The sequence below is a fragment of the Sinocyclocheilus rhinocerous genome, unplaced genomic scaffold (genome assembly GCF_001515625.1).
Source record: "Sinocyclocheilus rhinocerous isolate Xijiao unplaced genomic scaffold, SAMN03320098_v1.1 scaffold208, whole genome shotgun sequence".
Taxonomy (NCBI): domain Eukaryota; kingdom Metazoa; phylum Chordata; class Actinopteri; order Cypriniformes; family Cyprinidae; genus Sinocyclocheilus; species Sinocyclocheilus rhinocerous.
The window spans coordinates 872,452-887,874 of NW_015650085.1; the positions used below are offsets into that span (position 1 = coordinate 872,452).

The window sequence follows — 15,423 nt, forward strand, 5'->3', positions numbered from 1 at the left end:
GGATTTGTTTCAGCCTAATATTCTACTCGTTTGCACAAATTAATCTCTATATGAGAGTTCGGGTATTCCCTCTCTTCTGTCGTTATATCAGAGACAGATGGAGTTATTACCCTGGCAGAGGCAGCGTGTCCCATTTCTCTTTTTAATTTACACGAATCAGTATGTGTCAAGCAGAACCATCTTCTACTGGAGATCCCATTATATTTCCCCCAGGAGAACCTGTCTCATAGGAATCCAGAGCTCTTTCTCTCTCATACAACTGTAGTTGGGGGGGGGGAAAACAAAAACAACAAGCGTATGCTTCTCCAAAAACATACAGTCGCGTGCAATTTGGAGTTTATAGTATGCAACTCATGAGAAAGACATGAGACGTTTCACAAAAATTCACAGCCTACACATTAAGCACGCACATTTCTGATTGATAATTCTGAATTTATAAGAGAAATAAACTACAAACCCAATAGTCCATGTGTATGAATCAGCATGCATGCGTGTGCATTTGCGCACATTCCTTTGATGCCATGCAATGCAATGATTCACATGCTGTCTAATCAACACAGCCTCTGCATTCTCGTTCAATTCTTTATATACATCAGGAACGCGCAACAAATGTCTCAATGTCTTAAAAGTGCTTTTAAGTGACTTGCCATCATATAAAACACAAACTAGCTCTACAGAAACAACTGTAACATTCGTTTAGGTTTCACAACAAAACAATTATCTTTTAGATCACTGATACTTTTCGTACTCAAAAGATATTCATGAGCAGCATTTCAAACCGTATTTTCATTGATAGTGTAATACTTGCAGCATAAGAGTACAATTTAAAGCATACTAGCATGGAAGTGCAGTAGATGTGAGATCTTACCTTCTTTCTGCTCTCAGATGCTGGTTTGTGGTGCTGAAATGAACAGCGCATCCCCAAAATCCTCCCTGTGAATGTGGTTGTTCTCTCACTCACACACACTCTCTCTCCCCCTCTATCTCTCTCTCTTCCGTGCATCACATGCAATCTTAAATGAAACATGCTCGCATTTCAGAAGGAACATTCTCAGGAACGTTCAGGATTGATTAAGGGAACACCCCCCTCTTGTGCACAAAAATAGATGCAGACGTGCAGGAATAAGGGAGAGCGTAAACGCAGGAATGTGAAGATTCTAATATTATTTTGGATTGTGCATTAAAATAAATAGACCGTCTACATCTAGAAACTGCATTAGCACTTATTAACACTTCGGTTTTGAAAGCTAATCGAGTCAAATATTACCGAATTGTGATATCTTTTATTTTTTGGATGTACACTAAATTATCCTAAACCTCAACGGACAAAATCCAGTTCAATGTATTAATTCAACGAGTCTGAATGCAAACAATTACTAATAGTTCCTAACACTTTTCAGCGCGTAATGGCAAATACTATTTATTCAGTCATTATTTTAGCTATTTTGGATCCACCATCTGCTACTAACCAAAGTCACATCTGAATAAATTGAACTTGTAATTCCAAATGGTAAAACAGATTTTGGGGAATGTCAGATTTGGCTGCAATACACTTCGACAGCTAGTTTATAAATAGTGCACTGTTGCCCTCTAGTGATACAAAAATACATTTGATTAATTATGACCAAATAAACACCAAATTATGAAACGGGTTACCAACCTACTCAGCAAAATCCAAATTCATCAAATTCATCTTTAGCCTTTCTATAAATCTAATCAATAATACATTTAAAGTGCCATTTTATATATAGAATCAGAATAATTTGATGTATAAAACTGTATTTTCATTAAAAAGAAAAACTCACAAACCTCAAGTTCCATCACAATCTCCTGGCTTGGAAATCCTATTATATGATAACATAAGATTATTAAAAAAAAAAAAACAATGCACATAATCATTTCCTCTGTTTATTGTTGGTAAATACATTCATTTTAACAATGAGAAATACAATTTCCTACCAACTTTTATCCGTCAAGCCTCCAGAAGGCTAAAAAAATAAACTTGGATCTATAGATTTGCACAATGAATCCTTGTTAAGACCTGTTAACCTTTCTGTAAAATGTTAATAGACAAACGAGGAGTGAAAAATAACGTAAGAATCATCTAAAACTGATAGGAGACGAATTAATCAAAGAACTGCAGCGGAAAGGCAACTAAAAAGATCTCATAGAAAGTGTTTAACATTTACCTGCAGTTCATACAAGGACAACTGGTTGTCTTCCCCAGAGCATGTGCTACATAAAAGAGCCTGTTCCCTTAATATAACTGAAGTAGAATCTGAGTTCATGACGTTCCAGTGGTCTTCGGTGTCCACCGTTTTCTCAGTAAAAGAAAAGAAAGACATCCAGATCTTACCCCATACGACTGCACTGAATACCAATGAGCCTGATGGGTGTCAATAGCCGACGTTCAGCTGCCGTCTGCAGGAGTTCAATGCCCTCTCACTGAGAGCATGTGTGCCTTGAAGCTCCACCTGAGGCTAAACCCACTACAACGGCATCCTGGAACAATCGTCTACGTGGTTTTGGATGGAAATGGCAGTGGGGGAATGGAAAGCATATATATTTCCTCTTATATCTGAGAGTAATCAGAACCCCTCATAAATGGTTAATAGAGCACCACTGAAAATACTGTACCGTTACATTGACATACATTCTGCAGTATGTGTGTTTGGGACGATGGAACGCATTTCTGAGGGTTTCTTATACCCTACTTATGGTTTAAAGTCCTTTTTGTAGTATAGCACAGTTTCTTTTACTTTGTTAACGGTTCAGATTTTCTTTGTCACTCTCACTGTCCAGTATGTCTTTCCACAGTCGCTGCAAGTCCAGTTTGCTGTCAGTAGATATCTAACAGAGACAGGAAGAGTTAGAAAGAGACACAAAATGGTATCATAATATTATCAAGGATTTGTAGACAGTTATCATGATGTCTCAGACGTGTACCATGGTAATACCATATTATGTACCATATACCATGATATTCTTTAAAGTGTCTTGGAGTACCTTGTGAGTTCATGGTCAGTTAAATGGATTTTAACAGTTCACAATATATATAGCAGACATTTTATAGTAGAGATGCACCATTACTATAATTCTGGCTGATACCAGTAAGCTGATAATTACTTTAATGTTATACCAAGAAATAGCTGATATGCTAAATACTTAATATTATAGACACTAAACATTCTATACTATTTTGTCTGAATAATAATAATAATAAAAAAACAACATTAAAAAGTAAAATTAAACATTTTAAATTCCACAAGTGAAATTAGGTACCACAACATTATAATGTACGGAATTAAAAACCGATATTCATTTTGAGATTTGCTAAAGATTATATTTAAGAGTGTTGTTAAATTATTTATAAATATTTCCTTTCCACTTACCTCACTGTAATTTAATCTAAATGTAAAAATGCAAAATAAAAAAATATATATAATTAAAAAATAATATCGGTCAATAACCGATTTGGTACCGATATATCATGCATCTCTACGATAAGGTACAAATGGCTTTGAGAAGCTGAACGGTTTTCAGGCACAATACACACAGACTCCAGTTATCACTTAAGTAACTCACTGCCACACGGGCGGTAATCCAGCCTTCATGTGTTTTCATGTTATACTGTATGTAACTTACTGCAACCCAGAGACAAACACAAGGACTAAGACCCAGAGGAACAAGAGAAAGGCTAACTGTCAGAGTGACATATAGACTTCTACCACAGGGAGAAAATGGGGCATTAATGGGGAAAAAAATCAAGTCAAAAAATGGACATGGATACCAAAGGCAACTCCGTCACCCTTATTTGAAGATCAGAGAGCTTTTCTTGTCTCTCTGGTCCTGTGACAGAGCGGCATGATTAATACGGCCCGGCTGAGTCGAACGCTGTTTCCAAGGACACGGGTGAGTTATCTTAATTGCTTCTTAAAGAAGCCCCCCTCACCGCTCAACTGGCACCCCAAGGGCTCTTTAAACCTTGAGGTGAGACCGGGGCGGCCTAATTTCCGGGGCCTTGCTGTGGCATCCATGCTTCATTCTTCCGTGCAGGAAGTCCACCCTGGGATTTCTCTCATTCATTAACAGCAAGGCTGTGGTAGCAATCCGCCAGCCAAAGCACAATTCCTTTCTCCCGCTACAACACACCATCTGCTGTACCATCGAAGTTCAGAGAACAGGAAACAGCTGCACACAACCTACTGACAGCCTTTTAAGGCACCATAAGCTCACTCCCAATTAAGCATCAAGATTGAGACTAAAAAGATAGGTAGCATAACACTGCTGACTAGATGTTTTGGCCAAATTCAAAACCAGAACTGCATGTATCTTGCAGAATGCATTGCGATGAGCTAAGTGAAAAGTGAACATAAGTTGGTGAAAAATGCAGGAGAAATGTCAACAATAAATACTAGTATTTCATTCAATACATTAAAGTATTGTGAATAATACTTTGTGTATGCTATGTATAGCTCCAAATTGTAGTTTTTAGCTTAGCAACTTGCTAAAGTCCAACTCTACTGGAAACAGTATTGAGTATTAGTTACTCCCCAAAAGTATGTTCTAATAACGTTTTGCTATTGTTCTGATTAAGTTATAAAAAAAAACGTTCTCTGAATGTTCAAAATGTCGTTTTTTTTTTTTTTAAGTTTTATAGACAATTTTTCTTGGTTATGGAAATGTTAAAGTCCGCATGAAATCAAAATTGACTTTATTTACTTTACTAATGCACATTGCTAGTCTTGATGTGAACAATTCATCCGTGCAAGTTAATCCGCTGAGAAAAATTGTTTATCTTGGTAATCTTTAATCAAAATCGGAACATTTACTTCCACTCTGGAATGGCATTCCTTCTGTGATTACGTCAGTTTGACGGCTTGGGCAGAATATCCTTAAACACACCCCTCCAACCGTTAGTTTGCTATGAGTGAGAGACAGAGAGGAGGAGCGCAAAAATAAAACCATGCCCTCTATTCAATATTCCGTTTCAGCTGGAAATACGTCACTACACTGAAATAAAGTCGGCAGCAACTTCCGGTTCACGCACTTTAAGGTAACATTGCACTTTATCATTTTGCAAACATGGGAATGTTAGTTTTGAATGTTCTCTGAACATTCTGAAACAAGAAATAGCCTAATATTTAAATAAAACGTCAGATGAACATCCAACTAAAACATTTCAGGAAGAATCATTCCATGGATTATGTATAAATAATGTTTTTGTGCTAACGTTTTGAGATCATTAATGAAAACTTTGAACAACTCTTCCATTAACATTACTGCAAGAAGATTTTTTTCATTCCTTGGGGAGAACCTTGCCAGAAAGTTCTAAGAATGTTCCGTTAGCTGGATCCCTCTGTAGAGCATTCCACATCAGTTACTTACAAGTTTTCGTTTCGATTATTATTGTGCCCTAGTAGGTGGCTACCTCATAGGAAGTAAACAGCAAGGCAGCTCACAAGGGTTTGAAGCAGAGCTTGTGTAGTGTATTGATTCAGATGCACTCACCAAAGCATGACCTTGGATCTTGTTCTGATACATGTGCTCCTGGTTGCGGATTTCAAGTGGCTTCTCTTGTGCAACCCTAGGTATCTTGTCTTTTTAAAGCTCTGGCCACAGACGTTGCACATGTGCAGAGATTTCTTGGTAGCACTTCCTTTTGAGTTACTAGGCTTCAATTTTTTGTTATGGGTCACCTCGTCGTGGCGCTTCTTACTGCCGGTCGTCAAGGTCTTTTTTCCCATTATGCCAGGAGCTTTTGGAGGCAAGTTCCTGCGTGTCAGATATGGTGACATGTGCTTGTGGTGGACTTTCACTTCTTCTTGTTGACTTTGAACTTTCACCTCTTCTTTGCTCAACACGACCTCCGCTGGCTTCTTGACAGCGTAGCTCTCCAGCGACTGGGAGATCCTGCTCAGGTAGGAGGACTTCTTCTTGTGGAACTCTGAGAGATGGCGCAGCACGTCCCTCTTGCGGCGCGTCTTGTAACGGCAAAGCGGGCAGCAGTAAAACTTGACAAAGAAGTCCGTGCCATTATCAGTGTGCAGCTCAATGTGTTTCTCCAGGTTCTGCACGGAGCTGAAGGTCCGCCTGCAGAGCTTGCAGAAGCGTGCCTTAAAGTCAAAACCTACGGAGAAGTGAGCCTTGGATGGGACTTTGTCCTCCTTGGGACTTTTCTGGCTCTGGGAGTCAGAGGAAGAGCTCGGACTAGTGTTGGGATTGTCTGGAACTTTACCATTGGGCATTTTCTTGGAGCTGCATGTGGAATCACTGGAGTTGGTTGTGGAACCAGAAGATACAATCTTGTGAACAGTCCGTAGGTGCCTCCTAAGGTGACCTCGAACCCTGTATGTCCTGTTGCAGAGAAGGCATTTGCAGGAGGCCAGGTCTTTGTCACCTGCTTCTTCTGTTGGCTCCTCAGGTTCTTCACTATGCTGATGCCCCTTGTTTTCTTCCGCATCTTCCTCTCCCTTGTCCATGTTCTCTCTCTCATCTTCCTCATCAATGCTATTGTTATCCTCTTCTTCCAACCGGACCTCCTCCATGTACGGTTCCTGGCTGTTGGAGTGGTAGTGTGTCCAGCTGTCTGTGGCCATGTGGTTGGAGCGTCGAGATGAAGGTGGCAGGTCGTCTTCTTTGGACAGGTACTGGTACACAGCATTGTGGTTGCCAGCAATGGGCTCCAGTTTCAGTACATATTCCTCTTTATCACAGCAGGGATAGATAGCTTCGAGAAGTTCTTTTATGCTCTTCTTGTTAACTCCAGATGGGTCTGGAACCAGAAGTAGACCTTAGTTAAAGTTTCTATTTTATAGAAAAATTGCATTTCCTTTTTTGATTTTATTTTTTGTTTTTTTGATTTTGAAGTGTACCATATCCACCCAGACCATTTGATGAAACAATGGGTCATTGATAAATCAGTTATGACTGATTAATGGCAGTGAGAAATATGTTAGCATGCATAGATTAACCAATCAAACTTACATATAGAAGAAGTCTTAAAGGTACAGTAGCTTAAACACTATCGGTTTATTAAAGAAACCTTAACTATCAATATAAAGTTGAGTTCCGTGGAAAATAATGCCAAATAAATTGCAAGCTGTGAGAGTTAAGCTGGCTTTAAAGGCTTTTCCTAAATCCCCAAATCAGTTTAGGTGGTGAAAATAAATAAAACAGGCAGAACAGCAGTCACCAATCATCAATTACGCTTTATTGCCATATGTCAATGAAAAATACTCAGGGTAAACTCAACACTGGTCTTTTAGGAGAGAATGAAAAGTAGAAATGCAGTGCTATACTAACCATCAGGTTCAGGCATTCGAGTGAAACAATACATTTCCTTGTGTTTGATCAGATTGGGAAGGCCACGGAAGAGACTGCGGCAGAGTTTACATTCAAAGATTGTGTCCACCTCTTTGAGGAGAATGTGTTTCAGCTGTGTAGTACCTGCAAATAAGCGCAAGAGGGCAGTGATAGGACTCGTTGAGTTTCTGTGTTGGCTCAGACAATGCTTGTGACATCGGGGCTGAAATTCTCCACATAGTTTACATTTCATTCTAACTGTTCGGTCAACTATGATCATAAAGAGAGGAAACAGAGGATAGGTAGCACATTGTGAACAGACACAGCACCTGTGTGGAAACATTCAATGATCTGCTGGATGCCAGATTTGGAGGTGAGCAGCGGTGTTTGTAGCAGAGGAGGATCTCCAGGTTCTGTGGAATAGACTGCAACAGACAAACAGTGTATTCTTACAATATATCAATGAATTATTTACAATATGCATACTACACTTTGAAATGTTCCGAACAGTTTTAAACCAATAGATTTGTTGCTGTAAATACAGCAAAGGCATAAAGCATCATTCTAAACTCCAGTATATTCACACCTGAGAAAAATGGCTCATTTCTAAAGGCTCATACTGAAGGTTTTTCCTTTGCATCACAGAAAACTCATCCAATTAATCATGTACCTCAGTTATAATGCTGCTTATCTCTCTTATTAACACTTATGACAGTCCGTCAGGGTGAATCTCTTTGAATAATCCTCTCCAGACAAACTCATTACACAGAAATGATGATCTGAAGTCTGGTCTGCTGTGCTCATGCCAGTATGTTTTGGATGGCAGAACTCGCCATCCATTCAGAGGTTCAGCTTGTGCTTTCTAAATGAGACTTTATTAAAGTTTGCATTATTGATGGCCGCTGCCTGCGACTGTCTAGATGAGTATTTACGAAAACGTCTGGCTCTGAAACAAAAGCTTTGATTTAATACACATCTCCATTTTTCCACTGGATAAATGGGATAATATCTCTTCTGTTCGGGTTACGTATGCCAATATTTCAAGGTGGTGATTAATGAAGCTCTAGTTTGTGGAGACTATTACAGAAAGGACTTTTATTAGTGGAGTTTGCAGTAGCAAATATCACTAGTATTATTATTGCTCATACTTAAGGTTATGGATCTGAACAAACACTATAGGCGAGGAGTTTGACCAAGCAAAACCACTTATATTTCCTTCAAAATCTAGAAATATTACATATCCGATTATCTAAAACGACTCTAAAAGAGCATTTTCCATCACCAGAGCTACATGGGAACAGATCCGCAGTGGGAGACAATAACTCTTCACTACGTGAGGAGGTGAAAAATCAATCGTGTGTGAAGATACGGGGCATGTACACAGCTGTGGATAAAGTGCCCAAATCAGTCGGAGATCGATGATGGGGATTTTGGTGAATTTATGGCCGGACCAGCCCAGAGCCCAGTGGTGTGTTTACAGCGGTCCTCAGAGACTCGACTTATATTTGAGGTGTTTTATGACTGTATGAGGGAATTTCCTAGAGGAACGGCCTGAAATTTGCCAATGTCAGGACGGCTAGGTGAGGAGATGGCAGTCAACACACACCTACACACACTCAGAATCAATCTAGGGCTCTGCTGTTGAACACTGCTGACTGATGTTTGCATTATAAAGGGTTGGTGTGATGGTCTATTCGTCTGTTCACAAGAGTCAAGTGTCAGATGAGAGATTTTTTTTTGGTAAATAAATCTTGATTTATTCACTAGTTGGCAGATAGTAGTACATGAATGCGTTAAAAAATATTAATTTTTTTTGGCAATTTCATGGCAAATTTATCAGAAATAAAATATATATAAGAGTTGATAAACTTTACCTTGGCAACTAATTAAAATAAAAATGCTTTTAAGTACTAAAATTACTAAAACCAAAACTGGAATAAAAATAAATTAAAGCTATATAGAAATATGACAAAACTAATAAAAATGATAAAGGCATATAAGAAAAACTACCAAAACTTAAATTAAAATGAAAACTGAAAATATAAAAATAAAAGCTAATATGACTAAAAACTAAGCTAAAATTAAAATGAGAACTAAAAAAATTCAGAATTCAGAATATGAAAAAAATGTTAAGTCTAATAAAAAGACAAAAGCACATACATTAATAAAACTGAAATGAAAAATTAAACTATAAAACCAAAGTTAATTCAAAATATTAAAAAAAAAAATGACTGAAACTTAAACTAAAATTAAAATGAAAACTGAAAATATAAAAGCCAATTCAAAAAAATAAAAACAACTAATAAAAATGACAAAAGCACAAATTACTAAAACTAAAATGCAAACTGAAATAAAAACAACAGATAATAAGAACGAAGATGACAAAAGCACATAAAAATTACTCAAAAATGTAATAAAATGTCTACAAAATATGCAAATATAAGAATAAAAGCTTAAATAAAAAATATTAATAAAGGCTATAATAGTATATAAATAATACTAAAATAACACTGCTGAGATCACCAAACTGGAAATATGAAAGGAAAAATACACAAATGGGATAGGGAAAAAGGGAAAAACAAGTTTATTTTTCTTTGTTATAATATAGAATAGGTTTATTCATATTTTTTTTGTATGCTCAAAATTAATGTTGAAATTGAAAGGAATGCACTCTCTTCAAAGCATATAAGAGAGTTTAATTCATTTCTATCATTAGTAAAAACAAAGCATGAAAAAGTAACGTGAACAGGAAGTAAAACTGCTACATGCCATCACTTTCACACAAACCTCAAGCCCCTCCCCTGAACCCACCCCTCATCACAGGGGGCGTGGCCTCTTGATCTTCCAGTATAATGTGGCAAAACATTATACTGGGAGGTCAAGAGGCCACGCCCCCTGTGATGAGCAGCTCAATCAATGCTTCAGTCACCATCCCCACACAAACACTTTGATTTCTTCACACAGCCCAGTTCAGCATCATACTACAATTATAAACATCATAGAAATCTTTATAAACACAAATTTATAAGGAGTAGGGCTGTAAAAAAATAAATCGAATTTCAAATATTCGTCGAATTTAAAATAAAAATCCACATTCGAATGCAAAATCGTTGCATTCGAATTTTAGGTGTGCGTTAAGGAGGCAGCCTTATCAGTGGCGCACGAGATGCGATGACGATGTAAGTGTTAATGTTTTTGTTAGCCTATCCAGTTGAAGCCACTCAAAAGAGCTGCATGTTTAGAAAGCCATGTAAAATTAATGAAAAAAACATATCTTGAGACTTTATGGTGGGGTTTTTTCCCCATCCCACTGCAAAAGCTTTTCGTAACCTTAACTGAAATTATGCATTTTAAATTCGAATATAATTCGAATTTTGATAATATTTAACTACAAAATTCGAATTTAGTTTTTCAGCCATTTTGACAGTCCTTAATAAGGAGCTGATCACTACTTGATAAAAAAGCCTGAAGTGTGAGTTACCAATTCACGCTAGTTTACGTATGTGTGTACATTTATTTAAGGCTGAGGGGGAGGGCCGTGACCTCTCCCTACAAAATTCGAATTTAGTTTTTCAGCCATTTTGACAGTCCTTAATAAGGAGCTGATCACTACTTGATAAAAAGCCTGAAGTGTGAGTTACCAATTCACGCTAGTTTACGTATGTGTGTACATTTATTTAAGGCTGAGGGGGAGGGCCGTGACCTCTCCTCTGTAAGGGTCACAGACTCTAGTGACCCCTACTGAGTGAGGGAGAATAGCAGGCCATGGAGGAATTTGCTGTAATCCTCTAATAGGGAAGGATCAGAGCCGATGGGCTGCTTTTAAAATGCATTTACTCTTCTTCGGATTATGTCCATTCATATGAACCGGTCAGAATGGATCCCATTGGTCAAGATGCGTGTCATTGACTTCATTTACATGTAGTATTCATTTAAGATTCAATAAACAGGAAAAAAAAGCAGAAGATTACCTAGCGTCTTGCTCGCATGGTCAGGCCCGGGCACAACGGCCTCACCTGTGAGTTCATCTGTCTGACAAGACTTCTCATTGGCTGGGGTTTCCTCCATCTTTAAAACACTTCAAATGTATCCCTGTGGAGATAGAGAGAACAGTAGAGCAATAAACAGTGACGCCAAACCCGAAACGTTACTGCAGAGAGCTTTTACAGCATGATATATAATCAAAAACCTTTAAATGTAGCTTATTTTTATGTCACTACAATTTACGGTAGCAATCAAAATAGAGTAAATCATCTTTTGAAAGTAATTTGACACTTCAAATAAAGATTTATCGATTACGTTGTACACCAGTAGGTGGCGAAAAGGGGCTGTTAAAAATTTATTTGTGACCCTGGACCACAAAACCAGTCATAAGGGTCAATTTTTTGAAATTGATATTTATACAAAGCTGAATAAATAAGCTTTCCATTGATGTATGGTTTGTTAGGACAGGACAATATTTGGCCGAGATACAACTATTTGAAAATCTGGAATCTGAGGGTGCAAAAAAAAAATCAAAATATTGAGAAAATCGCCTTTAAAGTTGTCCAAATGAAGTTCTTAGCAATGCATATTAATAACCAAAATTTAAGTTTTGATATATTTGCAGTAGGAAATTTACAAAATATCTTTATGGAACATGATCTTTACTTAATGTTCTAATGATTTTTGGCATAAAAGAAAAATCAATAATTTTGACCCATACAATGTATTTTTGGCTATTGCTACAAATATACCCCAGCGACTTAAGACTGGTTTTGTGGTCCAGGGTCACATTTGTCTTTGAATCATTCATTCAAGAGATTCATTCAAAAACACTGATTCATCAAGTAATGAAACAAGTAAATCTTAAGTGAGTCATTGAATCATTCATTCCAAATTACATGTGATTTTGTTTAGTTGTCTAATGCTTTTTTTTCTTCAGAATCGTGAGAGAACCACAACCTCCATTTAAAAAAAAGAAAAGGTCTCAATTTATCCAGAATCGTGCAACTCTATTTTGCACACAAACAGCTCTTAAAGGGGTCATATGATGCTTTTTTATAGATCATTATTTTGTGTATTTGGTGTAACAGAATATGTTGACATGCTTTAATGTTCAAAAAACATTATTTTTCAAATACTGTACATTATTGTAGGTCCTCTATGCCCCGCCTCTCTCAAACGCTTCGTTTTCTACAAAGTCCCTCCTTCAGACAAGTGCAGTCTGCTCTGTGGCAGAGTCTTAACTTTGATAAAGAATATCTCTTTGGTTTTGAGACTTTAGTCTTTGCAACTTCAGGGATCTTATCTATGCACAATCAGCTTGTAACACTCCAAAGAGAAAGGAAAACTTGAAATCGCATCATATGACCCCTTTAATCGAGTCCAGTTTTTATGTAGCCTGCTGATTTTTGTTCATGATATTCAGCTGCAACTAAATGTTTTGCAAAAAGAGACAGAATAAATATGTTTGATATCCAGATGTTTGACTTAATGACTACATAATGACTTCACCCTAGGCTGTAAAATTGTGTATTGTGCATTTTTCAGCAAAACGTTTGTCTTTCTGTGGCTCTAATAAAGTCTGTATGCTTCAGAGCTATAATATAAATCGTGCTTTCTCTTTCCGTTTGCCCTGTTTTTTTTTAAACACCAAATTTCAAACTCATCTATGCTGCTTTTTGATCATTCTTGAAGTAAACTAAACCTAGACGTGAAGCGGCGCTGCGCTTCTACCTGGTGTGCGACTAACATATTTTGTTATTTTGATTAGATAATCGAGTGTAATAAAATAGAAGCAGTTATATTGTTAGGGTATACATACAATATCCATATGTTTTCCTAAAATTTTTTTACAAAAAAAAAAAAAAAAGTTACTTTTATAACATCAAAAATCATTGGTCCTTGCAACTGCACCTTAAATTTTATTTATTTACTTTCCTTTAATGTTTTTGAATTAGATGCTAATCTAACACTTGCTGTTAGTTTTCTTTTCTAATTTATTTCTTATTTCTAGTGTATTTTTAACCTATTATGATATGTAAGTGTTTTGTTTATTTTAAAAAATTGTTTTGTTATAAAAACTCTACTTTGTCAATAAAATTAGTTAAAAAATGCATTGGCAGCTAGCTTATCAAGTCCAACTTGATAGCTTCACAAAGTTCAAGCATACTTAAATATTATGACATTTTAATATAATATAATAAAGTGAGTCTCATGATTATGACATCACACAAAGCACATTATGAGTCACTTTACATCTGAATATTTACTAACTTGTAATCACATAATGTCCAAAATCTCCTGAAAACTTACATACTGTCAGTCCCAAAACTCATGAGTGTAAAATACTAAAAAGTTGTTCTTCATTACTATACTTATAAGTATGATTTTGAAGGATATGTACAGTGTAGTCTTAGATTTAAATGACAATACTTGAGGACACCTTGCTGAAGATCTTAAGTGTGAACACAGCTGACAATCAGTCTATAAACAACTGTATTCAAATGTCAAACACCAATAAAATCAGCTGCTGGTGGGTTTAATGCTGTTTTCATTTACCATTTGGCATCTGGTTTGTCCCAGAACTCCACATAGTGAGGACACTGAGAAACTGAGACTAAACAAGTTGATTTACAAAGCATTAAACTCACTTCTAAAACAACTTATTTCATGTGGAAACTTTTTATTACTCCCACTCAAGTATGTTTGTGCTCGATACTCCGGCCTTTGATTGAGTAAAATGTTGTCACAGTATGCAAACTTTCACTTGAGCCTTATTTTTCAGTATTTTTACACCTCATCCACAAATGCATTGAAACTACCAAAGTTCACGCGAAAGAACTAGACAAGGAAGAAGCACTTACAATGCGTTTTAAAACCACGAAGGGCGATGACGCATACGAGAAAGGATAAAAGACGTCGTCAAACACGCAAAATAAACTTTACAATCCATCGACACCCAAACGAGCAGAACCGAACCTGCGTGAGTTACGAACCGTTGCGCTTTGCTCGTCGTTGCGCGCAGCGCCGGAGAGCCTTGCGCCATTGCGCGCGCTCTCCTGCCTCACAAATGATGAAAATGACCACAAAACACAGCTAATGTTGTTAACAGCAGGCATCCGCATCTAATAATCCATCTAAAGGCCTTCTAATGATGTGCGGAATCGAAACCGAGCCGTCTCTTCACCATCCACAGACTGAACAACAAAACCATGACGCCATTTTCTGCAAAAACAACCGCGTTCGGGGAGGAAACGCGACGCTTTTACGCGTTCAAAACGCTTCGCCAAAGGTTGCGAGTCTAAAATGAAGCTTCTGGTCGTTCTTACCGAAATAATCCGCGGATTCCCGGAAGATACCTCGACTTTGACTCTATGAGCTCTTGGATGGTGTGTGACGCCTCCGCGCGCATGAATGTGACTCTCCACCACACGCACGTGCCCTACTGAGCAAACACTGGAGATCTGTCAGGGTGCCGTGACCTAGTGCCGAGATCCGGGCCGGTCTGAGAGCTTAGGTGTTCGAATCGCGTAACTATCGCCAATAAAGACATTTAAACTTAAGTGGATCCAGGGGACTAATGCATTTACAGTAAATAGCTTTGACTCTCATGCAAATGCCAATGCAAATAAATTTACTTAAAATGTACGTTTCTAAAAAAAAACGACATTTTTGAAAGTAGTTAATTTTTTATGCACGCGCATAAACTCTTTAGGTGGTCATTCTAATAAACTCAAAAAGGTAGTTTTATACTTAAACAAGCTTGTTCACTCTATACCTTTTTTTTAAATTACATTTTTATCACATTTATTTTTTATGATTACAATAGTCCATTAAAATACATGTTAAAGTTAATAAAATATAAAGTTAATTAAAATACATACTACACTGTTTATGTCTGTAAATACATTTACATTTTTATGATCTTCTGAAATGCATTTCTTCCATGAATATGTATATAAATTATTTCAAAGACTTTTATGACGTCTATTAATTACATAGTATCGATATAATAACAATATATTAATAACTACTATATAATTAATATTACAATAAATCACTATCACGCAAATGTCAAAGCAAATAAATGTACTTAAAATTGTTTATAATAGTTGATTAAAATACGTTTTAAAT

General features: G+C 36.9%; 1 protein-coding gene across 1 annotated transcript; it reads right to left on the bottom strand.

The window, feature by feature from the left end:
- Positions 1-1,894: 1,894 nt before the first annotated feature.
- znf800b (zinc finger protein 800b) lies at positions 1,895-14,859 on the bottom strand. The gene is made up of 6 exons (XM_016516500.1): positions 14,619-14,859; positions 11,277-11,397; positions 7,635-7,730; positions 7,306-7,449; positions 5,512-6,775; positions 1,895-2,850 (listed from the first exon to the last, which is right to left on the bottom strand). Coding segments are annotated over exons 2-6 (1,602 nt in total). The 5' UTR covers positions 11,374-11,397; positions 14,619-14,859; the 3' UTR covers positions 1,895-2,849.
- Positions 14,860-15,423: the final 564 nt, after the last annotated feature.